Source organism: Artemia sp. Qi Xiang Cuo, chromosome 12 (genome assembly GCF_049724085.1).
Source record: "Artemia sp. Qi Xiang Cuo chromosome 12, ASM4972408v1, whole genome shotgun sequence".
NCBI lineage: Eukaryota > Metazoa > Arthropoda > Branchiopoda > Anostraca > Artemiidae > Artemia > Artemia sp. Qi Xiang Cuo.
The window spans coordinates 25,974,027-26,001,702 of record NC_142805.1 but is presented as its reverse complement, the minus strand read 5'-3'; the positions used below and the strand labels follow the sequence as shown (position 1 = coordinate 26,001,702).

The window sequence follows — 27,676 nt, the reverse complement described above, 5'->3', positions numbered from 1 at the left end:
TGTTGGACGAACAGGCTGTACCATGGTTTTAGTTTGTGTAGAATGTTACTATATCAGTTTATGTGGTGTTGCTACTACAGTATATGTAGTATATATGTTACAGTGAATGTCCGAAATAGGTGAATGTCGACATTCATCGGTGAATATCCGAAAAACCTTGTTTTCTTCTTGGATTTAGTCAGTGTTGCCGTGGGTGTAGGGAGGGGGGGCCGCGGCCCCCCCATAGACCTTCAAATTTACATTAGATATGGCTGAAAAAGCAGATGGTTGGAAAAGCTGTTGATAAAAGGCCCTCCATCACACTATCGAATGCCCCCCCTAGACAATATGCTGCCTACGCCCATGAGTGTTGCCATGCTAGGTTAAGTTTTTAACCCATTTCTGAGAGTTATACCCTAATTTAATCCTACCTAACTTTACCTTTTATCATCAAAACTTGCATAAGACTGAAAAAGCTGATTCGCAAACCTAATTGAATCCAAGCAGAGAGGCAAACCAAGGAGTATTGGTCATCTTGTGTTACACACAGAACTGATCCTAAGGGATTGATTAATCACTTATTATAAATTTTCTTATTACAAATTAAATTACTGCTTATTGATAGCCCCACTTAGCAAATTTTCTTCTCCAAGCGTCCGAATTTTATAACACAGGAGGAACATACAGATTGAAAATCCGAAATATGCTTTACCTTTCTACTGAAAATTGGTAGGAGACAAGGGGGGAGTTTACTCACATTGTTTTTCTAATCACTAAAGATTTTAATAAAATTAAAATTAAGCAGAGTTAATCCAAAACAAATGAGAACAAATTCATAATGCCTAAATTAAAGGACTGGTTATGTGTTTTTTCTTTTGATTTTTTTTTTTGCAATTAGGCCAAAGACAAAAGAGCAACTTTTCCCAAAATGGGGAAATTGGTATTTTCGTGAGAATTAAAAAAAAAAAAAAACAATAATAAAAAAATAAATATAACTAGCCAATGATGTGTAAACTAGCCTAGCCTAAAGTATTATACAATCAGTAGAATTGGAAACAAAAGAAACAGTCTACTGTCACAAAATTTTGGTTTATATCTAATAACATAGAAAATAAATGGAAATATACCTTTACTAAACCAATTTAGAAACGCAACAGTTTTTTCCCTTATCGGCTCCACATTCTCTTTGGGCTGAACAAATGTTGCATTTCTCAACATATAAATGCATATTTAATTAATACAGCTTCCTTTTATGCCGGCTTCCTAACCAGTTTGTTCTACCTTTTTTGCTTAGATTAACACTCATTTAGGACTTTTTATTCTGACAAATTTGAGAGCTTTATGCAACAAAATTTAATAAATGAAAAACTGGATAAGTAGAAATGGCTGTTATAGCAGTTTAATCTTATTAAACTTTTCTTAACTTACTTATTTACTAGAATTTCGGACATTCACCGGTAAATAATTAACCAGATTTTGGATATTCGCAGTAACATATTTACAAAAAAAAAATTTTCTTGGACGTACACTTTTTACGTACTTTATTTTCTTCTCTAAAAAGTAAAAAAATACCCAAAACGTAGAAATTTTGAAAAGTATTACGAAAAAAGGATGAGTGATCGAGAAATGCAAAGTATTTTCTCGAAAGTAGTGTAAAAATTTATACAAAAACTGCATGGTTTTATTCAAGAACAGAAACAAAGTTTAAAATTGTGTCAGATTGTCATGCAAGAGAGTTAACACTTTTTTTTTCCGAAACTGTGTATTTTATGCAAAGGCTTTTCATCCTCGTAAACCGATTGGTAGTTCCACAATTTTTGCTCGGTGACATTTCAGCCCTGCTCTAATCAAGGTTGCTTTGTATGGCACATTGTGGCAAAAAAAGCCACTTTTTTATGGGATCACTTTTTTTTTACTGAAAAAGGCTCTACAGTTCCAAATTTTAGTCAAGTATAGCTTCCATTGATTCGAAAGGCTCGCGACAAAAAATCCATCATTCAAAGGAAAACATAAAAAATTTATTTTTTAATAGGAGAGGAGGGTAATTTCTGTTCTAGGGTTTTCGGATATGTTGAATTTACTTTTTAACATTCATCAAATTAACATCACTTATTGGTGGTTTTACCTCTCCTATGAAGAAAAATTTGTCTGAGAGAGAGTAAACATTTTTTTTCAGGGCTGAGGGAGGGGCCTTGCTCTCGAAGGAGTTTTCCGCTTGGTTTTAACAAACATCAAAAGCACGAAGAACAGTGAAGATAATTTAAATGAATATTTCGGCCCTATGTCCAAGGGCCGTCCTCAGCAAGACAAAAATATATAAAAGAAAAAAGACTCACAACGACATGCGACCAATCAAAACAAAAAATCTAATTTTTTTCAAAGCAGTTCCATCATCCTTACTTCAGATTATTTCAACCAGGACTGATAAAAAATGAGGTAAAACAAGGCAATTCAATGAGATGAAAGAAAAATAATTTAAAAACACGTTCTTATTGCTAATCCAGCCTTTTTGGTAGCTAACCTCAAAGGTCTTTTTGTGACCGGTTCTGTTTTAATGTCTATTGTTTTTTTTAAATATTTTGTAAGATCAGTTTTAATTAAATTTGTGTATAGAGCATTTAGTGTATATTCCCCCAAGTCCTTATTTAAGTAAATGTTATTATTAATCTTAAGTCTGATTTCAATTGCTTCTCGGACTACCTGTTTTATACCTAGGTCATTGCTAATAAGGGCATACTTATCAAAAGTATATTGTGGCTAGGATTTTCAAATACATGGCTGCCTAAAGCAGAATCAAATGAAACAGTAGAAATAATTTAGAGCTTTGACAATATCTTCTTTATGCTTTTGCATGCGTTTCTCTAAATTCTGGTGTGTTCTATCTACATAGCCTTTGCCAGAATCGCATGATATTTGATGTCTTTGGCGAGTAACTGGGGTTTTATCTTTTCCAGAATTTAGGAAATTTATGATTTTGAAATTTTCCTTTCGTCGCTATTTTCCACTTGGTTTTAGTAATTGAATTGCCCAAACTTCCGAATTGACTGTAATTTATTCCTTTTGTGGGAGGAGGGGTCAAACCTAAATGTAACCTTCCGTCGGTTCTTATTTCCTTATGTATATACAGGGAATATTTTACTTTTTAAAGAAATAGAAGAGTTTTGACAAGAAATGTATTTTTATTTGATTATATTCTTAGTATACAAAAAGACCAAGCCATACTTCTCGTCTAGTTTGGATTCATAGTCCGAAATGCGTACAGAAATCCCGTTTTTTTGTATAGACATTTGTTATTAACTAGTAAAAGTTCCCACATTTAGCCTGAGTAAACAGCTTCGTCTAATTTAAGCCAACGAAACCAGTCAAACATTGGAATATTTGCCACTTAACCAGTGGCGTATCCAGGGGGCGCGCGCCCCCGCTAACGTAGTCTAAAGCAGTGTAATTTACTTAATTAAAGCAATTTTGTGTTAATTAAACTTGCTCCTAACGCAAATTTATCGGATCAATCTATTTGGCCCCCCCCCCAAAAAAAAATCCTAGATCCGCCCTTGTACTTAACCCCAATAAATATTACGAAACTGTTTCCAAGCCTTGTATGCGTGATATAGTAGGCAAGGCCTTATACAGGGGGATAGGGAGTTTGAAACCTCTTCCCCCCTTAATGTTTGTTCGATTCGTAAAAACGCAACAAAAATGAATGTAAACAAATTTATGATGCATTTTGTAATTTTTCACCCTGAAAAAAGAAACACTTTTGTGTACTCCCCTCCCCCCTGAAAAAAATTCCTGATACGACCCTGATAGTAGGTATACCTTCAAAATACGAAAGCAATTGGATTCTTTCCTCAATTTCCGTTTAAGGCCCCTAAAGTCTTAGACGTGTGAATGCGTTATTGTGAGAGTGTATAATAATTTTGGATTATTTGACTAATTGAAACTTTTCCAATTAGTAAACATTCCAAAAATATTCTTTATCAGTAATCTGATATTGACTACTAACAGAATTAATGCAATTTCTTAATATCACCTTTAGTCCATAAAACTTGATCTGTGAACAAAGAGTCTAAAAAGTAGATTTAGTCTGTCGAAAGACCTTATATGGGCTGCTTCAGTGGTTTGTGGGAGCGGGTGAAAAAAATGGCAAAATTCTCAAAAATGATGGGAAGTAACATTTGGCAAGCTCTTTTTGCTGAAGCAATGGGTACCATGCTTTTAGTTTATGTAGGATGTGGCTCTGCATTGCCAATACATGGACCACCTAATCCAGTGGCAATCTCTTTAGTTTTTGGGTTAACTGTGGCAACACTAGTTCAGGTATGTAAATATCGTTTTTCAAACAGGGTATTATGGGCATGGGTAACATGCCTTCAGTTTATGTAGGATGTGGCTCTGACTTACCAATACATGGTCCACCCAACTCATTAATGATTTCTATAATGTTTTGGTTGATTGTGGCAATGCTAGTTAAGTTGTCTAAATATGGTTTCAAAATGGATGCTATGGTATCATGACAATGGGTATTATGCGTTTAGTTTATGTAGAATGTAGCTCTGTCTTGGCAATATATGGACCGCGCAATCCATTGGCAACCTCTTTAGTTTTTGGGTTGATTGTGGCAACACTTGTTCAGGTGTGTACATATCGTTTTTTGAAAAGATTACCCATTAATAATCTCTGTAGTTTTCGCTTTTCTAATCCAGGGGCAATCTCTTTAGTTTTTGGGTTGACTGTGGCAAGACTTGTTCAGGTACCATGATTTTGGTTTATGTAGTATTTGGCTCTACCTCTCCAATATACGAACCATCCAACCCAGTGGAATTATCTTTTGGTGTTAGGGGTTGACTGACAGTGCTAGTTCAATTATATTCACATTGTTCAAACATTTTGAAATAGCTGAAAGCTTGTTATAAAAAAAAAACTCGTCTGAGACATTGCCTCCTTTTTAGTTCCCCCTAAATAATTACTGAGACTACGCTGTCTAAGCGTGACAATACTAGAAAACGTAAAAAACGAGGTAGTTCACAGCCAGTGTGAAAAAGAGGAAAAATTTGAGTATTACATTTCCGATTGAAATTCTGATTTGAAAAACCAATTATATTGTCTTTTGATTTGGGGTGACATGACAGTGAGATATCTAGTGGTTTGTTAAGTGTTAATAATAGATGCAGCAAGAATACTATCACTACACGGTTCATCTAGTTCCACTTTTGAGCATTTTGGAATAAATCAAAACTATTGCGAAAAAGTCCCGTTTAAGACATCATTTCCTCTTTTAATTCCTCCGCCGTAAATAATTTGACAGACAAATGGCAAAATATATTAAACAAGAAAAAGTATGTTTTAAAAATGCGGGTCTAAATTTCGATTGTACCATGGTTTGAATTGGGGTAAAATAAAATGGAGATATCTAGTGGCTTGTCCAGGATTATTAATGGGCGTAGCGGAAACACTATCACTAAGCAGTTCTCCTAACCCCCATAATTTTACGCGGTGCCGGATTAGTCAGGGGTGCCATCCCCCCGACAAAAAAAAAAATCCAAAGTTGGTTATTTTCTATATTAATATTGTTCAGGCTAAGGTATGTTTGTCGGAGAGAGAAGATGTTAAGGTGGGTATAACCCAGAGGATGTTAAATCTAAGGCGGAATACCCCTTGAATGTACAATGCTAGTAGAGAATGAAACTTTCTTACTGTAGGATGCCAAACTTTGGAAGTGAATATACTATTTATGTCAACCAGTTGTTTTAGCGGTATATATTCCCCAAGTGTTATAGGAAGAAATATAATGAATTTGTATATATCATAGGCAGCGCAATCGCGCTGCCTAAGTAAAGAACGATGTTGGCACAATTTTTTTCTTCTTCCATACCAGGGCACTTCGTATCGAAGGAGTTGTCGTACAAACTTGGAAAAGGGCTCATTTGATTGGAAATTGGAACGGCTAGTGCCCTTTTTAATAGTCGAAAGTGATTGGAAGGCAACTAACACCCCTTCCACGCCCACCATTTCCCCAAAGACATCCAATAAAAATTTTGAGATAGCCATTTTGTTCAGCGTAGTTGATTTCCAGATATAAATTTCGTTTTTGAGGAGGACACTCCCCCACAGCACTCAAGGCAAGGGTTTTAAGTTATGCTCTGGGGGCATATAAGAATGATGTTGGTACAATGTATTATTTATTATTTTTATCCTTTAGACCAGGGCACTTTATTTCGAAGAAGTTGTCGTAGAAACTTCAAAAACGTCTCATTCAATTGGAAATTGGAGTGGCTTGTGCCCTTTTTAATAGTCGAAAGTGATCGGAAGGCAACCAACACCCCTTCCACGCCCACTATTTCCCTAAACACATCCAATCAAAATTTTTAGATAGCAATTTTCTTCAGCGTAGTTGATTTCCAGAAAGAAATTGTGTTTTTGAGGACAATCCCCCACAGCCCTCAGTGCAAGGGTTGTAAGTTATATCCTGGGGGCTTATAAGGTTTTTATAGAAAGCGCTGTCGTAAAAAACTTCAAAAAAGACCCAGTCGATTAGAAAATCAATTTGGCCGGGCTCTTTTCAATAGTAAAATACGATCTAACGGCAACCAACCCCCCTCTCGCGCCCAACATCTCTTACCAAACGAACAATCTGAAATGTAAGCTGACCATAGAGTCCAAAATATTTGAGATTGCGGACGGTTATGCCGGCAATGACGTTAACCCCCCCCCCCCCATTCCTCAGGGCAAGGGTTGTAAGTTATGCCCTGGGGGCATATAAGGTTTTTATAGAAAGGGTTGTCGTAGAAACATCAAAAAGGGCTTATTCGATTGGAAATTCAAAGGGCTAGTGACATTTATAATTGTTGAAAGTGATTGGAGGGCAACTAACACCCCTTCCACGCCCACCATTTTCCCAAACACATCCAATCAAAATTTTGAGATAGCCATTTTGTTAAACGTAGATGTAAGTTTTAGAAATTAGGTTTTTGAGGATGACAACCCCCCCCCCCCTCAGAACCCTCAGGGCAAGGGTTACAAGTTATGCCCTGGGGGCATATAAGGTTTTTATTGAAAGCTTTGTCGTAGAAACTTGAAAAAGGTTGCATTCTATTGGAAATTCAAAGGGCTAGTGCCCTTTTTAATAGTCAAAAGTGACTGGAAGGCAACTAACCCCCCTCGCACGCCCACCATTTCCCCAAACACATTCAATCAAAATTTTTAGATAGCTATTTTGTACAACGTAGTTGAAAGTTTTGGAAATTAGGTCTTTTAGTATGAACCCCCCCCCACCGCACCGCCCCCAGGGCAAGGGTTGTAAGTTATGCCCTTGGGGCATATAAGGTTTGTATATAAAGCATTGCCGTAGAAACTTCAAAAAGGGGTTATTAGATTGGAAATTGAAATGGCTAGTGCCCTTTTTAATAATCGAAAGTAATTGGAGGGCAAGTAATCCCCCTCTCACGCCCACTATTTCCCCAAACACATACGATCAAAATTTTGAGATAATAATTTTTTTCATACATAGTTGAAAGTTCTGGAAATTATAGCTTTGTGGTTGACAACCCCCCCCCCCCCACAGCCCTTAGGACAAGGGTTTTAAGTTATGTCCTGGGGGCATAGAGGTTTTTATAGAAAGAGTTGTCATAGAAACTTGAAAAAGGGCTCATTCGATTTGAAACTGAAACGGCTAAAGCCCTTCTTAATATTCGACAGTGATTGGAGAGTAACTAACCTCTCTCTCACGCCCACCATTTTCCCAAACATATCCAATCAAAGTTTTGATATATTCGTTTTGTTCAACAAAGTTGAAAGTTCTTGAAATTAGGTCTTTGAGGATGACAACACCCACCCTCCAGTTTGCCCATTATGTTTACTAACTAAATGTTGCCTTAAGATTAAATCAAAATGCACTGTGTTAATGTTAATTCCCAATAAGGCATCTCAGCAGTACAAATTAATGTGAATTATCAGTTTAATATACATATACTGATATTTAGTAATCAAAATGTTAATATTATTTGATTTATTAAAGTTATGAAAGTAAAAACATTTATATTGTTTTCAGTAAAGTGCAAATTATGTTCTGCACCCAGTTTGCTGACAGCTGTTTCAACTTCTTGGCTGATTTTTAAGTCCAAGTCCTTTTCGATTTTGTTAGTCCACTGTTTTGTTTTAACCATCAGTTGGTTTATTTGGTTTGTAAGTATGATTAATTGTTATTTCGTACTTTCATTTCTTGAGAACTTCACTTCTGAATCAGAGCGCATTGTTCTATCACCTGCCATTAGAATGTGCAACTTTCTTTTATCTGAACCAGACACTTTACTTGCCATTGTCTTTTCTTCAGCTGCCCAACCAATTATTCTTCCTTCGAATCTCTCTCGGCAACTCGGCAACGAATCTCTCTTGGCCTTGGGAAGGCATAGGGGTTTTGAGCCCTACTCATGTTAATTTCTGCTCGTTTTGAGTTTGAGTCAGTTATTTATTGTAATTTCTGTTCGTTTTAGGTTTCATTTATTTATCGATGCTGATTTGCGGTAGTTTCATGCTTGGTAGATTATTTGATTTTATTTTTTGCTCATTTTTGGTTTAATGGAGTTCTTTACTTTTCTTTGAAAAACTTGTTTTGTGGAAAAAGTTTTTTTAATTAATCTTTGAAACACTCACTTCTGGAATTAGGTAACACTTTCAAAGGAATGGGACATTAAATCCCCGGGAAGATCAACCACTCTGGTCTTAAAGGGGCTTACTATATTTAACTGAGTAGTCTCGTGAAAGCTTAGTCGCTCCGCCTGTGATCATAGTTAAATCGGCCTCATCGATTGAGTACACATGCAACCCGTTAGAATTGGACATTTTGACTGGGAAAAGCAGTCCTGAGAACGAAATTATTCTATTTCGTTAGAAACCAAAATTTTGGAGATCTTCTGTAATTCAGCGCAATTTTTTCTCCTCATGGGAATGATCTATGTGGGTTCTCTGTACGACCCTCTGTTGATTAGGAAAAGAAAATTGTTTTTTTTCCTAATCGAAAATTCAACAGTTTTCTTGGGAGTGAAATTATCCCATCCTGCTTATTTATTATCGCTTCCATTAATGGCCAAAGAAAGATTAGGTTGATACGAGGCATGTTTTTTAAGTAAGTACCGTTTCGGAATTAAGAAAAGACGTGCAAAGATATCGCAAAAATTTTATTTTTACATGAAAGCCTGTACCTTAATCTACTTTACTACATAATTTCCGTGAATATTGAGGCACTTGTCATAACGTGGCACCAGTTTTTGAATACCCTCCTCATAAAATTCTTCCGCCTGACTTGTTAACCACTGTATCACAACTATTTTGACTTCGTTATCGTCTTGAAGACGCTGACCACCCAGGTGTTTCTTCAAGTGCAGGAACAAATGGTAGTCGCTGGGCGCCAGATCAGGGCTGTATGGAGGATGATCTAGAGTTTCCCATTTAAGAGATTTTATGAGATCGTTGGCCCGATTAGCCACATGTGGACGGGCATTGTCATGCAGCAAAATGATGCGCTTATTCAACTTGCCACGTCTTTTGTTCTGGATTGCACAACGCAGATTGTTCAATGTCTCACAATAAGACGCTGCATTGATTGTCTCATTACGAGGTAGAAACTCCACCAGCAATACTCCTTTTTTGTCCCAAAAAACTGTGCCGATGATTTGCCGGGCAGAAATTGTTTGCTTAAATTTCACTTTTTTGGGTGATGATGAATGTCGCCATTCCATGGATTGTTGTTTTGATTCTCACCCATTTCCTTACAATTCCATTACTCATAATGTTTTGTCCGTAAACTTCACAGATCTCACGATGAATATCGATCAGTTTTACGCCTTTAGCACTAAGAAATCGTATAACCGCCCGTACTTCACAATCGGCGGGACTCACGAGTCACGATTGTCGGAAGCATCTTAAACAATCAGTAAACCACGTATACAATTAAAATCAGAATGTAATTGCGTCAATGTGTAGACAAGAGATGTAGGTAACCACCGCGAAGGCGCAGAATGATAACCGTAGCGCTGGGGCGGCGAAATCGCAAAAAGGTACTTACTTAAAAAACATGCCTCGTATAATTTCATTAACTGGACTAAGGAGCGTTCGAAAAGGGGCGATCAAAATCATCAATCGTGTTTGCTTAGAATGAGTTTTCAAGTAGTTTGACAATTTTGCTCTTAGTTTGCGAAACATAATGCACTTTCTTTAAAAAAAAATCTATTATAGATAGTGTCATCTTAGAACAAAATTTTGCCACCGTACATGAACTACAATTTTTGTATTTATTATGTTTTATATATAATGAAAATTTACAATGTACGTATTGATTATATTCACGGTATAAAAATAAATTACAGCCCTAACAATTAGCACTGTTTCATTTTTGTTACTGACTTGATTTTACCTAGAAAGCATTACAAGTAGAAGTAAATTATCTCGATTTGTTTGAATCCAAATGGCAACTTTCTGAGATTAGGCAGTTTTTTTTTTTTTAGCCATGTTGTAGTGCAATAACCTATTTTTATAGGTTTACTGTAAAAATCAATGCTATGAAAATTTTGGTACAAAAATTTACTTTTGTGGTTTAAAAAATTGACACAAAATTCCAGGCTTGTAACTAGACGCAGCAACAGGTTTACAATTTAGACACACAATCTAGACAGGTTACAATTTAGAATGGTTAGACAGTGAAAACAGTTACAAAATCTCCTATAATGTTTTTATTTTCCATATAATAAGGCTTTTCGGGTATTTTATCGAACCCACGCTCACCAAAATATGCCCCTTCCCCTCCCCCCAAAAAAATAATCCTGCGCACATTCCTTTTCCAATTTATCAAAATTCGTTTCAGCAAGATTACGAAGTTCATATCAGTTATTGCACTGTGATATACAAATGCAATTGTTATCTTAAATATCCAGGAATCTCAAAAATTATATTTTATTTGTGCTGATAGAAAGGCAACTATCACTTAAAACTGTTATCGCAAGTGTTTATTTTTGTAAAAATGTCCTTGGCATATCTTACTAAACACAGGTGAAACAGTGTTTACCGTGCCCAGATCAAAGCTTTCGCAAAACTTCTTGTTAATTTTGGATCATTAAAGTCCTTGATTGTAATCCTAGGAATTCTCATACCTTTTTTTAAATCATTATTATAGGTGACTGAATATAACTCAATCAAGGGAAGACAATTGATGGGCCGTGTATCCTTTGATTTTTTTTTCTATAACGTCCTTTATAAAACAAGCCCGTACAAGAGGTCATAGGCCTTTAAAAAGTTTAAATTTTAAATAAATAAGAATATAAGGGCGAATTTTTTGCATTCGTTTTTTTCATCAGTGATGTGTTTTCTGTTCAGAAATAAGGTCGATTAGATCCTTGACGTTCTTAAGATGGAGAAAAAGTGGCACTACACTACGCTTGGCAGGGAAAATGGGTTTATACGGGAGCAAACATCATAGCGTCTAATTTTACTATGTTAATCTGCTTAAAAATTCACGCTAAGTTAATAAATTAAAAGATGAATTATTAGACTTAAGAGCAAGTGTGACTACTGAAACTTGTCTAGAGGAGGCAAAATCTACCCTGCAGGTTCCGAAAAAAAAGTTTGTTTGTTTTTGCAAAATAAGTACTACACTATTTTGAATATGATTTTCCCTACCTTAAATTACCATCTCCCCTACCTTTAATTACCATCCCAAAAAAAGATTTTTAAGTCCCGAAAAGCATTAAAGCCTTCTCCTCTACAACAAGAGAATTCACCGAGCATTATAAAATGATACACTGTTCGAATATCCTTGGTTTTCCAGGGCTATGTTAAAACCCCTTCTCCTCACCCTTATACGTAATTTTGCTTGAAAAATAAATTTAAATTATGCAACAGGTAAAGCATGCATAAAAAGTGAAACATTGTGTAAACGACAAAGTATTTTATCCCATGCCGTCATGGCATAATTCTTTCTAGTCTACAACAAAAATTTTTCTCCGTTTCTTATTTTTAATTTCGTTGCAATTCTGGTACATAGCATTTCTTCTTTTCTTTCTTAATTATTAGTGATTATTGGATCAAGCAAACTTCTTTTTTCAGGGTATTGGCCATGTGAGTGGTTGTCATATAAATCCTGCTGTAACTGCAGCTATGGCAGTTACTGGAAAAATACCATTTCTCCGTGCAGCTCTCTATGTTGCAGCGCAGTGCATCGGCGCAATTGCTGGATCAGCTTGCCTTGAGGTTTGATATTGCTTTATTCTTAAGAAAAAAACCTTACAGTTAAGAAAGTTTTTATTATTAAAATTAACGGTGCATGGGAGTTTTATGCTGTTCCATTTAAGGTGATCAGCTTAGCCTATTTGATTTGTCCCGCTTTGTTCAATCACACTTTCTAGGGCTATAATGAGAGACTAGTTTTGATGACCAGGACACATTCTATGGATGAAGGATGACAGATTGACAAAGATCATCCTTGTAAGCCAACCATCTAGGGTCAAACGAAAATCAGGTCGTCCCCGAATAGGGTAAGAAGTTGTCGAAAGGAAAGATTTAAGGGAAATGGGAACTTCTTTGGAGGGTGTAAAGAGGGAAGCTTTGAATAGATTTGGATAGAGGACTGGCATGCGTGGCTGTGCTGGCCTCAGGCAGCTTTGTGCTGCAGTGACTTTTTAGCAGTAGTAGTAGTAGCAGATGTGACTGTTTCGCAATGATTTGCAATTAGTCTTCCAACTTACAGTAGTTGTGTGGCTCAACATTTCTACCACTTTATAAATTGCACTAATAAGTGACACTTCACCGAACGACACTCTTTATGACAGGGCAACATGGCCCTGAAAGAAATATGCCTCAGAGTAGTTTTGTTGTGTTACATTTATAAAACTTAGAATAAAGTATGCTTATCAAGAGGACCCGTATAATAGCCAGATTTATCAAGTATCAAGAACTGAATTCGAGTGTGTGTATCAGTCAACGTGTATGTGCGCTTACCTGCGCGAATGTGAGATGTTTGTATCTGAACATATTTTATTATAAAAACAGAGATCTTCTTTTGTGTTTTCTGTTCTTAGAGTGGTCTCCCCTCTCTCTCTATCTATCTCTCTATTTTTCTGTTCTATATCAAGGAGGCACACTTGTGCCTCTATAAAGAGGCGACCCACCACAATGTTAAGCGATTTCAGGTCCTAGAGGTCGCAGAGAGACGGCGGTAATTGCATTTTGTAGCCCAAGCTCAAACTAAGAAACGTGCAAAATTTCATCCTCCTCCGACTTTATCTTCATGGGGTAAACTGGGCCGGAAATTTCGACCCTCCCCCCACAACCCCCCTTCAAAGTTGTTCGATTAGGCTGAAATTTGTGGGTTAATCTTCCCCAGGGCTCGGGAGCTTGTCCTCAAAATATCATCTCAATCCGATTACTCCTTCCCTGTTTTCAAAAAACCAAATATAGCCACTTAAAATTCATCATCATCATTTCTTTTTTTTTTTCTTAGCCACGCCTACAGGCCACAGTTGGCAACTGATACGGGTGAATGAGGAATACTTCGAAGCACAATTCGACCTGTTAGGTCCTTTTGATATTTTCAGACAGAAAAAATTATCCCCCAAATTTACATTTACGAAGAACCTCGATTTCCTATAAGAAGCCATGTTAATTTTTCCCACCACAACCCCCCTTTAACGTTGTAATTTAGAGGATAAGCTTTCCTGGGGCCTGGGAGCCTTAACGTTGAAATTTAGAGGATAAGCTTTCCTGGGGCCTGGGAGCTTATTCTCGAAATTTCAGCTCAATCTGATCACTCCTTCCCTGTTTTCCAAAAACCAAATATCAAGTTTTGTGGGAATTTGCTTTGCGAAAATAGATTCCATTTACTAAAAAACAATTACAATTGTGTCTCATTTGTCCAGCGGTTGATACTTCAGAATGTCAGGCGGAAAACCCGGGTTCGATTCACCGTCAGAGCAAATTTTTTATATACTGAATTTAAACTTTAAAAAAGAAACTCAGTTTCTTTTTTAAATTATTTGAAAAAAATTACGTTTTCTAAAGAGTTAAAGAGGCTGAGTTACAAGGTCGACCCTTAAAACGTACAGGGATTAGGAGGCACCGTTGGGGGGCTGTTAAAGAGGCTGAGTCACAAGTTCGAACCTTAAAACGTACAGGGATTAGGAGGCACCCTGTACGACGTGATTTCAGTATTCAGGAATTAAAAGCCTTAACACAAGAATGTTCAAGAGCGGGGAACTCCTGACACGATCAGCTAACAGTTAGTCAAGCAATAATAAGTAATAAACTGTACAAAAACGTGCAGAAATTATTTGAAAAAAACTACGTTTTCTAAAGAGTTAAAGAGGCTGAGTTACAAAGTCGAACCTTAAAACGTACAGGGATTAGGAGGCACAGTTGGGGGGCTGCCGCCCCCCCCAAACCCCCCGCTTTCGCAGCCTTTAAATAAAAAAATAAAAAGTTTTTTAAACTGAAAGTAAGGAGCGACATTAAATCTTAAAACGAACAGAAAGTATTCCGTATGTGAAAGAGGCTGTGCCCTCCTCAACGCCTCACTCTTTACGCTACAGTTTGACTCTGTCTCACAACTTTATTTTTTAAAACAATAAAAAACTTTAGCGTAAAGAGCGAGGCGTTGAGGAGGGCACAGCCTCTTTCATATACAGAATAATTTCTGTTCGTTTTAAGATTTAATGTCGCTCCTTACTTTCAGTTTAAAAAACTTTTTTTTATTTAAAGGCTGCGAAAGCGGGGGGTTTGGGGGCGGCAGCCCCCCAACTGTGCCTCCTAATACCTGTACGTTTTAAGGTTCAACCTTGTAACTCTGCCTCTTAAACTCTTTAGAAAACGTAGTTTTTTTCAAATAATTTTATATAAGATAAGATTTATTGCAAAAAGCCTGCAGGCCGTAGCAACACAGAATACAGTCTACAAACAAAGCTCAGGAACAAAATACAACTTTAGATAAAAAAAAGTACAACAAAAAGACAAAAAGAAACACACCAAGGTTCAACATTTTAAACAACAAATACCAATCATAATAAAATGTACATTCTAAAAACCGCAACAAGATATCCCCTAAAATATGATTCCCTATGTTTAATTCCTAAACGAAGAAAGTTACACAACTGTACACATGCGTTCCTCTCTGCCATCCGCTAAATTAACCAGTATTCACTCCAAAACAATCATCCAAAACATTCATTCCGCAACTCAGACAGCTCTTCACACTCGGATAAAAAATGAAATAAATTGTCATTCACATAACCACACATAGGGCAAAAATAGGGGCCAGCCGCCAGCCTAAACTTTCCCAAAAATTTCCTTCTCTCATCTAAATCCAAACTATCCCCTCTTACCAACAACAAATTCTTCAAATCCTCTTTATTCAACCCAAATTTAAAATAAATCTCCTCCCCCCAACAGTCATTAGCTTGGGAGTAAAAACTCGAAGACATAGATTGGTCCTTATTAGATTGCCACTCTTAGATTTCTTGGTCATTTAGGGTTCGCTGGACTTCCTTCCATACTGATCACATCTCCGAAAGGCCACAAAAGTACAGTATTTTCTTGACCTGATTTGGCCACGAATCACGTCTATCGTCCTTCAAGCTCTCCAAATAAAGTTCTGTTTTTGATATAAGACATATCAAAAACAGAACTAGAACAAGACCCTGGAATATTTGCGGGCTGTAACCTATCATTCACTCCTCACCATGAAAGAGAAGTAAAGGAAGCTTCAAAGGTTTCCGAGCTCCTGAAAAGAAACTTCATGTTTGACAATTTGCAAGTGCTTGCTGCACTTTATAGGATACTGGTGCAATCCATCTTAAAGTGCCATAATACCGTTGCCATAGTACCGTCTGGCCTTTGTACAACAAAGCTTTTGATGTTTTTGAGACAGTAAAACGAAGAATAACTAAATTAAGCCTCTACAACCTTCCTTATCAAGAGTGCCTCCGGTGCCTGAGCCTACCTGCCCTTGCTCACAGATTTAGACGTTGAGTCATGGAGCAAACGATGTGCCTGCTGATAAGATCAATTAACTTTGACTGAAAGTACCTAAGAGGACATAATTTTAAAATCAGATGAGAGCAATTCTATAGAGGTATTGGGCGTTGGACTTTGCAACATCGTATTATGCCGTATGCGTGTATGGAACCATTCACCAGCTGAGGTTTTCATGCTTCCCAGGGTTTCTACTTTCAAAAACCAATTAAACGCAATATTCTATAGAAAAATGTATGATGTCAGAAAATTCCGAAGAGATGTCTGAATTGAAAAGAAGTTACGAGCGAAAGAGAAGTCAGTTTTATTCTCATTATTGTAATTTAGAGACTTGTTAACCAACCTTATGTCAGTAATTAAATTCAGAAAAAAAACAAGTTTTGTTTTAACTGAAAGTAAGGAACGACGTTAAAACTTAAAACGAACAGAAATTATTCCGTATATGAAAGGGGCTGTCCCCTCCTCAACGCCTCGCTCTTTACGCTAAAGTTTTTTCTTGTTTAGAAAAAATAGAGTTGTGAGACATTCAAACTTTAGCGTAAAGAGCGAGGCGTTGAGGAAGGGACATCCCCTTTCATATACGGATAATAATTTAGTTACTATATGTTAACATTGGGTAAAGTTCATAACTTTCAGCCCTCCCCCTGGGGACTTCGGGGGATTAAGTCATCCTAAAACATAAAGAAAGAAAAACGAGCAAAAATGGGGTTTTTATAGGCCAAATGAAAATACTGAAAAAACAAAGCGAACATTTCGAGAGGACAAACGCCTCTCTTCTTCAGCGCGAAACGAAATAATGTAACCAAGGAAATTGCCGAAGAGTCGCTAGTATCCGTCGATGGCAGTTCATATTTTTTTGGATTTTTTGCAAATCGCGGATATTGGCGAATAACTCGCTTTTATGGTTGTTAAGTATTTGGTTTTAATTCTTTTAATTTTTGGCTTTTATTGAGTTTTATTTATGTTTTAAGTTTTTGTTTTTTTCTTTGGTTTTTGGTTCTTCTCACATTGACTTTCCGTGTTTGTTTTTTGTTGTTTTTTTTTCTTCGGCCCTTTCCTTGGTTACATTATTTCGTTTCGCACTGAAGAAGAGAGGCGTTTGTCCTTTCGAAATATTCGCTTTGTTTTTTCAGTATTTTCATTTGGCCTATAAAAACCCCATTTTTGCTCGTTTTTCTTTCTTTATGTGATGTCAGGCAAATGTGGTTTAAGAAATTATCTTCGTCATCCTAAAAGACATAGTTATTATATTTTTGACCATGCTGAACAAAATGGCTATCTCAAAATTTGGATCGGGTGACTTTGGGGAAAAAATGAGCTTGGGAGGGGGCTAGTTGCCCTCCATTTTTTTTCACTTAAAAAGGGGACTAAAACTTTTAATTTTCGTTCCACTGAGCCCTCCCACGATATTCTAGGACCAGTGGGTCGATACGATCACCCCTGGGAAAAACAAAAATAAAATAAATAAACACGCATCCGTGAACTTTCTTCTGGCAAAAAATACGAAATTCCACATTTTTGTAGATATGGGCTTGAAACCTCTACAGTAGGGTTCTCTGATACACTGAATATGATGGTGTGATTTTCATTAAGGTTCCTTCAGTACATGTAAAAGCACAAGTTAAATTCAAGAAAAAACGCTTGTGTTTTACTCTCTGCACTCATATTCCAATCCTTGCTATTTCATTGCTTATTTCTAGAACAAGAAAGATAATATTTTACTATTGCTTTTCATCTGATATGATTTTTGGCCTCCTACGGCCGATAATAACAAAGACCATCAGCCAATAATGTTTGACAATATGAATGACAGAGAGTTTAAATGTCGTACTTAGAAAAATGCTATGACTAAGAAAGTCTAATTCTTTTTACTGGCTTAAAGTTTCATACAAAAGAACCAATCAGGTTTCGCGTTCTTTTACTGGCTCAAAATTCTGCATAGAAAGAAGGGTTAAATACAAAAACGATACTATTGGGCTTCTCTTTCCTTCATATGCTTCATAAACAATGTGATTAGGTTACCAAATTACGTAAAAAAATCAACCAATAGAACAGAAGCACTTCTTAACGCGAAGAAAAGGACAGTAATATTTTTTTTCATTGATTTGACGTCATCATAAGGATATTATTCAGTTTAGTGATATATATTCATATAATTTAATTTAAGTCAGATTGTGACTTAAAGCAGTGATTGTTTTTTTCTTTCAGTGGCTTACACCAGAGCAGTTCCGTGGCACTTTGGGCGCAACTACTGTCAGTGAACATGTAACGCCATCTCAAGCACTTGGCATTGAATTCCTTTCAACTTTTATTTTACTGTTTTTCATTTTCGCAGTCACTGATGAGCGAAAAACGGATATCCTTGGATCTCCTGCATTGGCTATTGGTTTTGTAGTCACAGCTCAAGCCCTGGCCTTTGTACGTGAGCTTAAATATTGCGGGTACTATATGGGGATAGCAAGGGGGTCACCTCTTTCAAAAGTGCTAAAAAGCTCTTAAGTAAACATAGTAATCCACATCTACTCCTAATCCACTATGACCTCCCGAAAAGAATTATCTGCCCTTTTCTACATAAAAATGAAACGTTGGAACTTTATTCCAAAATTATTTTTTGTTTTATTGTTTTACAAATTCTCCACTGTTTTGGAACTTTCAGCTGAAAAATGAAACTTGGGCACCTTCGTGATTTTTTAAACGTAGAGACGGGGGTCTAAGCTCCTAAGAATAAGCATTTCTCTAAGGACTGTGTTTCATTTTAACAGAATACTAAATGATTATGCATTTTTACATGCATTTTGACTTTAGTCAAGGAGTGCAATATATCCTCAAGAATTTTTCTAGGAGTCAAGTAATTTCAAGCCTGGGTTAGCACAATGGAGTGAAGACTGCTTGACAATAGAGGGCCCGGGGTCTGAATCAAGCTGCCGCAAGGTTGGGCGACAGGCTTGCTTCCTGACCTTGTAAAAATAAAACAGCACCTGAAATATCGGATCGACACCCTATGCGCCAGCAATGGCTGTGCGGAATCTTTATTCTTTTTTATCAAGTAAATTATTTTAATCTAATGGATATTCAAGACCTTCTTGTCCCCTCCCCCTTTAAGCGGTAAAAATTTGAAGAATTAGCACGTATTTTTTCAATTATTATTGTTACAAAAAGGAGCAAAACTGGTGATTTAGTGAGGAGGTAAGGGAGGTAAGGTAAGGGCGTTGTGTCAGGTAGTTTCGAGAATCGGACTTCATCCTAGGACTCCAAAACAACAGTATATTGATCAAAAAGGGGAAATTTCTCAAAATAAGGTATTAATATAGTCTATCCATGGTTTCACCTCCCCAATCAGAAAAATCCCATTGCTCCTGCCCCTTTCAATGAAAAACTGACGTGTTTCGCTGTGGACAATTTCAGAAATTTTTTTGTATGTTCTACTTTCAATTCAGACTTCCAGATTGTTGAAAGAGCTGGGCCAGTTAGGATTTCCTAGGAGAAGGAGTAGAAACTTCTGCTTGTGTAAACATCCTTCTATCTCTTCTTCGAATTTTCCCCAGTCCTACAAATGAGAATTTAACCATTTGAAATAGAATTTGAAAACTAACTTGCGAAAAATTGCAAGGTCTAAGAAATCTCAAGATAATAAATAATAACATCGTGCGTTTTAGACTTTTGGGGGTTAGGTCTACTTTTTATATTTTCCCTAACCCCAAGTTTAGGACTAAAATCCCAAAATCTTGAGAAAAGTCGCTATGAGTGGCAACCCTATTTTTGACCCTTTGGACGGTACTGACTATTTGTTCAATAGTCATGAGCCCATGACTTTGCCCAGGAACATTTGTAATAACGAACGTGCTCAAGACGCCTTTGGGCTCATTCCTTCCCCAAATCTTAATTCTTTACGAATATTTACCTAGCTTCTTCTTTTTTGACGAGGCCATTCCCTGGAAATTGATTCCAGCCTACTCTCTCTTTTTGAGCACGACTTTGACTGAGAGGAAGTCTTCTTAGCACTGAAAATGGAATATTATTTTTATGAAAATGAAAAGCGTATTAATTAATGGTAATTAAAAATAATATTCCTGTCTAGGCACTCCCTTAAAATGATACCAAGTATTAATACCCAAGAAATTCTGGTACTCAAAAAGTCCTGTGCGAAAAAAATAAAATCTATTTTTCATGACATGCTCCATTTTTAAAGACAAATGCCTTGATCAACTTTTTGCACTTTTTATTAGTAGCGGTAACACAATTAAAATTTGAATGAAAAGCAGCAAAAATTAAGCTAAAAAAGTATGGAAACAAACAGTTTAGGAGGATGTAACTTTCCTTTGAAGGTGTAGTTGTCTTAGGGAAGAAACGGATTGTTCGCGCTTGTTTTTTACGGACAAAAAGTTTCGGTAATTTAACTAAGAAGTACTTTAACGTTTCAACGCGGTAACACTGACGAAAATTTTGCCCTAAAAACTTTGAAAAACTTTGTCTTAAATAATTTTGAAGAAGCAAGATGGAAAATTTTAGGAAATCACAGTTTTCGGATATGAGTAGACCTAAGATAGGTCCAAATGGAGATTTTTTTATAAAATTTTGACGTCCTTAGGACTTTAAATTCCAGGATCACCTTCCATATTTTCTGCTCTTAAAGAACTTCCCCTTTTGCTTCTTATCAGGCCATTGCTGTAAACTACAGTTAAGAAAATATTGAATTTCCAATATTTTTCTATCACTACTAGAATATAAAATTATGCAGCTTGTTATTGCTTAAAGCCAATGTCCAAGAAATTGATATGTTTAGAATAGAATATACCTGAAGATCATAAAATATACTAATAGTTCGTGAATAAACTTTCAGATTTCCTGCTCATAAAATTCAATAAAACTTTATGTGCTATTTATTTTATTAGTATATTAATCTCATAGCTATTCGTACTACTATTTTTATTTCCTTCTTTTTATTTGGTCATTATCATGTTTGGTCTGATAACAAAGATTTATGCTTCAGTTTGCTGAAAGATTATAAAAAAATAAACGTCGGTTTTCAAATTTCTATGTAGTTAAAAGAATAAAATTACAAAAGAAATAAACTAACATGAATGGTAATTAAAGTATATAGAGTTGATCTGGTACTCACGTACGTACATTATGGGGAGAGGACACCTAAAACCTCATTATTTTACCATTTTCCCAAATTTCCCAAACTTTCATATTTTTTGCCGATTTTTTGCTCCTCCCCCATAATAAAACTCCTCTCCCCCAACACTGTGGACTTGCTTTTAGGTAATTAGAATACTTAATTGTTATGTCTGTTTTATGTACAACAAACCATTGGATTTCCACTCATCAATTTAAACTAATTGTGTAGTCATGTTTCTTTTTTCTATTAAACCTGGCTATCGAATATCAAAACACAAACTGCCCCTTTTTTAAGCTATATGACGTTTCTTCTATGTCTATTATACTTAGGTATCAATTGGTAAAGTCTAAGAAACCGATGAGCCTTGAAAATAGCAAAGCTCAAGACAAAACCATTACGCCAATTCCGTTATCTTTAGGTGCATCTAAAAAAAAAATATTTTTATATTCAGTATATTTCATGTATATTTTTGTATTATAACTTTTAAGAACTTTAAAATAGTTTTTATTTTAGACATTTGCTTCTCTTCTGTTTTTAATAGAACCAACGATGAACTGCCCTCGTCAAACATTAAAACAATTCAAAAATGTGAAAAATCTATGCATTTTGTTTGACATTATTTTGTCAGATAAATTTTTTCAATTGATTCATGAAAATAATTTCAATTACTCCTTATTACAAAAATGGACCCTAGAACTGCGAGTCCTCCCATCCCTCGGGGCCCCGTGTGGTAATCCCGTTTATTGTTTTCTAGGGTCAGCTTGTCAAGTTCTGCCGTATTTCTTTTTAATACTGTTTGAGGCTTAACCAGCTAAAATATTTTTCTTGGAACTGACTTCTTTTTTAGTTATAAAAATCTATTTTGACTTTTTATTTAGGGTTCCTATGCTGGCTGTAGTATGAATCCTGCAAGAAGTCTTGGTCCTGCTGTTCTGATTGGAGACTTCAGGCTGCACTGGGTAAGCTCATCCTCTCTTTATTTGTTAGGTTTTGTAGACTTTGTTTCCGTAGGCTGTCCGATATTTACTTTCTTTATTGCAAAATTTTATGCATATATACCATCACTGATAAATTAATAAGAGAATGACCAGCTCTTACCTCTCCTATTGGGTAGTATACCTCGAATGGTGGCGCTTGTATTCAGACTGTCACCATTGGACTACCCACTGGGTTCCCTTGGGAACCCAGTGGAACAACATATTCATAAACAAGAAGTTGGATATTTGTGTTTATTACATTTAGATTCATTTTTTTTATACGGAATATCATCTTAATTTTCAGGTATATTGGGTTGGACCGATTTTTGGAGCTATAGTAGCAGGTCTTGTTTATGAGAAGTTCTTCAGAGCAGAATTATATGCTGAACCAGCAAATGACGAGATATTTGAAACTAAGAAGTATCATTTTCAGGTAATACCCCGTTTTCCCTGTCTAAGAGCAAAATCAACTAATTTTAATAGCAAATTCTGAAGACAAGAATGTTGTGCTTCAATGGAACACTTATTCTAAACGCGAAAATTCGCAGGAAATCATGAGCAGATAGCAACCTAAAGAAATTCAATGCAAAAAACTTTTGTCTCCCCAGTGATGACAGGAAATATCAATTATAAAAAAACTATAAAAAACTCCGATGAACAAATACAAAAAAGTCCTCGAGTGATTCGGACAGAGATTATTGACCTATTTGAGCTTTGAGTTCCAGTTAGAAACGGTAATAAGAAAGAGCTTTAATGGAAACTATTTTTTATATCACTAGAAAGCCTAGTATGTAGGTCACAATTTTTCGACTCACTGCTCATCATATATTTTTGACAGCAAATTTACAGTAGGCTCATCAAATAGTTCATGCTGGTAACGAACTGTGTAGTGACTTGGGCAACAGTAACGGAAACTAAAAAAAGACGTTTTGATTAAAATATATGCAACTTCAAAACGTATTAATATGCAGAATATTATCATTATATATATATATATATATATATATATATATATATATATATATATATATATATATATATATATATATATATATATATATATATATATATATATATATATATATATATATATATATATATATATATATATATATATATATATATATATATATATATATATATATATATATATATATATATATATATATATATATATATATATATATATATATATATATATATATATATATATATATATATATATATATATATATATCTGGACGCTATTTAACAATCTTTTTTGTGGGAGTAGTACTTGTGCTTCAGAGCCACTTTTGCTGAGCCTTTTAGGAACTTCCTCAGTTTCTGCATCCAAAGTTTGTGAAACGTTTCCATGCTATGTGTACAAAATGTAGCATGCAGTATTAAGTGCTGAGGGAGCGAAAGCTCTCATCTTATTGTGGAGATTAAATAAAAAGAACAAGTTTTTTTTAACTGAAAGTAAGGAGCGACATTAAAACTTAAAACGAACAGAAATTATTCCGTATATGAAAGGGGCTGTCCCTTCCTCAACGCCCCGCTCTTTACGCTAAAGATTGCCTCTTTTTAACAACTCTACTTTATAAAACAATAAAAACTTTAGCGTAAAGAGTGGGGCATGGTAACAGTTCGTTACCACGAACTGTTTGACAATAGTTTTGGACAATTATACTTTGTTTCGAAAAATAAATTCACGAAACGAGCTTTTTCTTCAAAACATTCAGTTCAGTTCACTTTTATTTACACCCCCCCCCCATCCAAAAAATAATAATAATGATAATTTAACTAAACTGTCAGTGCCCGCCCCCATCCAAAAAAAATAATAATGATAATTTAACTAAACTGTCACTGCCCGCCCCAAGAAAGGTACAAAAAGCATTTGCGACTTAGCGAGTACGCATAACTAACATTCTAACTATTAATAACTAAATGCAAAGAGATAAAAAAAAAACAATAAAAGATTACCAATCTCTCATCAACTCACAGTAATAGTGAGAAATAATGAACAAAATGGTAATAATAAAAACAAATAAAAAACGAATTATGAATCTTGCCATAACAAATACTTTTTCAACTTACCTTTGATCAAGCCCTTGTGCTCAGTCGCCCGAATACTCTGGAATAGAGTTCTACACACTAAACCCTGGAAATCTAATAGGGAAGCCAGTCCTGGTTCTACTTCGATGTGAGATAATAAAATCACTAGCATGATGCGTTCCATAATGATGAGAAGACCTATTGTTACTAAAATAATCACGAAAAAGTGCAGGATTTACCCAATTCCAACAAAACTCCAGCCTTCAATTCTCAAAATTAATTTAACGAGTCATTTTTGAAGGAGTGGTACCCCTCTTGGCGTTTAGGGCAACATTGGTTATGGTACTAAAAACTAAAAGTAATGAAATATAAAAAAGTCGCTCGATATGAAAGAAAAAGAGTGACATTAAAACATAAAATGAAGAGAAATTAGCCCATGTACGAGGGGGTTGCCCTCTCCTCAACCGCCCACTCTTTATGACGGAAGTTTTCCCAAGTTCTTTAAGAGGTTAATATAAATTTTTTTTTTTTTACTGAAAGTAAGGGGCAACATTAATGCTCAAAACGAACAGAAATTATACGGCACATTAAGACGTTGATCCATCTTCAATACCGTACTGTTCATGCTAAAGTTTTTAGCACTTTTAAAAAAGTTTCCTATTCTAATTAAACGGCCCTTGTGTTTCAGGAGTCGTTCTTATAAAAATGGGACAGACAGTCTAACTTTAGCGTAAAGAGCAAGATATATAGGGGGGTGCCTCTTCATATGCTGAATAATTCCTGTTCGTTTTGAGTTTTAATGTTGCCCCTTATTTTCAGTTGAAAAAAAACTGTTTTTCTTCTGAACGTTTTTCAAATAATGCAGGTAAATTTGGATCCCCCCCCCCAAAAAAAAAATATTCCCTCCTTTTGTGGGAACTCCTGTGTGGAAAGCTCTTCACATGCAAAATAAATCCCCCCCGTTAAATTCCTGCAAGTCCTTCTCCCAGTGGCGGATCCAGAGGGGATGCGAGGGGGGCGCGTGCCCCCCTGACGTAGTCTAAAATTGTTTAATTTACTTAATTTACGCAAGTTTACGTTAATTAAACTTGATCCTAACGCAAGTTTATTGGATCAGCCTATTTTGCACCCCCCCCCCCTCCTAAAAAAAATCCTAGATCCACCCCTGCCTTCTTCTCCGTAAAATTTCTTGTAGAAGATTCGTCCTCAAAAATTCTCCTTAGCATACTTTCTTTTGAAAAGACTTAAAGTTCTAATCGTTTTTTAATTACTCCGGAAATCATTTCCCAGAAGTTCTAAAACGCTGAAAGTTTCCCCTGGGCAATTCCCCCGGAATATCTCCACTTGTAAAATTGAGTTGACAAAGAGAAAGTAAAATAAATACAAACAATTTCGTATAGGAATTCCGTCAAGTTCCCACAGTGTAAAATTTCCCCTGGAAAATTCACCCCTGGTAATTTCCCTCCAGACGGAAAATTGTCCACAAGGAAACCCACTCCAATCACACCCCCCCCCCCCCTAAAAATGTGTATATACTTCCCAATAACAAATACTATACGTAAAGAAGGGGCAAATTTTATAACTGAAGGACCTATCCACAGGGGCTGGGGTGAGTTATGTTTTTCTCCAAAGGTATATTTTTGGGACTTTTTAACTATGCTGAACAAAATGGCTCTCTCAAAGTTTTGATCGGGAGATTTTGGGTAGAAAAACGGCGTGGGAGGGTGGCTAATTAACCTTCAATCTGTTTGGTCACTTATAAAGGGCGCTAGAAGTTTTAACTTCCGTTCGAATGAGCCTTTTCCCGATGTTCTAGGACTGTTACTTTAATGCGATTATTTCTGAAAAAAAATAAAAATAAAGACGAATCCCTTATCTTAATTCTGTCAAATATTCAAAATTCCACGTTTTTGTAGATGGGAGCTTGAAAACTCTATAATAGGGTTCTCGGGTACGCTGAGCCAGATGGTATGATTGTCATTAAGATTCATAGACTTTTAGGGGTGTTTCCTACCTTTTTTGGAAATCAGGCTAATTTTCTCAGGATCATAGCTTTTCGTGGGTAACACTAAACATAATGAGTTTTATATATTTGGAATCAACATAATACACCGATTCTTTTTACATATCTGTTAATATGAAAATTCCCTTTTTTAGAGTTTTGGTTACTAGTGAGCCGCGTCGCTCCTTACTTACAGTTTGTTACCACAAACTCTTTGAAACACAAGGGTTGTTTCAAATAAGAATCATTTTCAAAGCACTCTAAAACTTTACCATAACAAGTTTGGGGGACTGAAGAGGGGAAGCCCGCCTCAGATACGATATTATTTCTGTTTATTTTAAATTTTAATGTCACTACTTTTATGTGAAAAAGAAAATCGTTCTTTATTTGATTGACAATCAGAAATGATTTTTTGAAGATACGTTCGTATAGAAGTGTGACAGCGATTATTTGTTGGCCGTGTTTACCTAATTTGTGTTGCTTGTCAAAAAAAAAAAAAAAAAAAAAAAAATTAACGCTATTTTTATCTCAAGGCACGAAAAGTGGGAAATTAGCATCGTTTTTATTGTTTACTGGCAATAAAATATGTCGCAACATTTATTAGAGGCGGCTAGAGAATAAGAGGGATTTAATTTCAATTAAATCCCTCTTATTTTCTAGCCTAGTTTTTTTTAATTCCATAACATTAATATAAATTTTTGGAACTGCTATTTAACTGTCAGGCTAAGTATTTTTGCTGGGTACTGTGCTAAAATCCAGGACATACGAAAGAAAGACCGCATCAAAATCTCAAAGCTGCTATTGATAAACAGGTTTCCGCTGCATAGTGAGATATTGCTCAATCCGTGATAAAGATTTAAACTTTAGTTTTTTGGGGTTTAGAGGGACTAAAACGTAGCTAGGTTAGGTTAGATTAGGTTACGGATTTAATATATGCTATGCTTTACCCCCACATAAGTTCATAAGTTTATTATTAATCCAAATTCACAAACAAATAAATAAATTAAACAACACTTTCACGCTGGAGAAAACCTATGAAGGTTTGCGATCGTGCGAAAGTCCATGTAACTACTTACCTATTAACTAAACAATTTACATAAACCTCAACTATTTAATTAAAACTATTATAAATAAACCAAAAATAGATAAACTATAACTTATATATATGAAAAAAATATAGATAAAAGTAGTAATAGTGTTAAAGGTTTCAACCGTACATTCACGCCTACAAGAATATACAGTGTGGTATCACGTGGACATTGCAAAAAAGCTGGCAAACCTTTACCTATAAAGTGCCCAAGCATGTTTGAAACAATAGTCAAGGTTGTATAAAACAATCATACTGTTTTTTTTTTTTTTTTTTTTTTTTTTGCTATTGATATCAATTGCACAAGGAACTTCGCAAGAATATGCAGCATAGCTTCACGTGTACATTAAAAAAAAAAGAAAAAAGCTGGCAACCTATAAACTGGTCCAACATGTCTTGAGAGTATGGTCATAGTTGTATAAGACAACCAGACTAGGTTTTTGTTATTTATATCAACTGTACAA

The 27,676-nt window shown here is 35.6% G+C and overlaps 1 protein-coding gene across 1 annotated transcript in view; it reads left to right on the top strand.

Annotated features, from left to right (window-relative positions):
* Nucleotides 1–4,043: 4,043 nt before the first annotated feature.
* The window catches only part of Drip (aquaporin homolog protein drip), an 87,801-nt gene continuing 64,168 nt past the window's right edge, over nt 4,044–27,676 (top strand). The window contains exons 1-5 of the mRNA XM_089098364.1: nt 4,044–4,296; nt 12,073–12,216; nt 18,196–18,405; nt 21,988–22,068; nt 22,391–22,519. Of these exons, the coding sequence (XP_088954490.1) occupies nt 4,081–4,296; nt 12,073–12,216; nt 18,196–18,405; nt 21,988–22,068; nt 22,391–22,519 (780 nt within the window). The 5' untranslated portion in view covers nt 4,044–4,080. The remainder of the gene's footprint in view (nt 4,297–12,072; nt 12,217–18,195; nt 18,406–21,987; nt 22,069–22,390; nt 22,520–27,676) is intronic.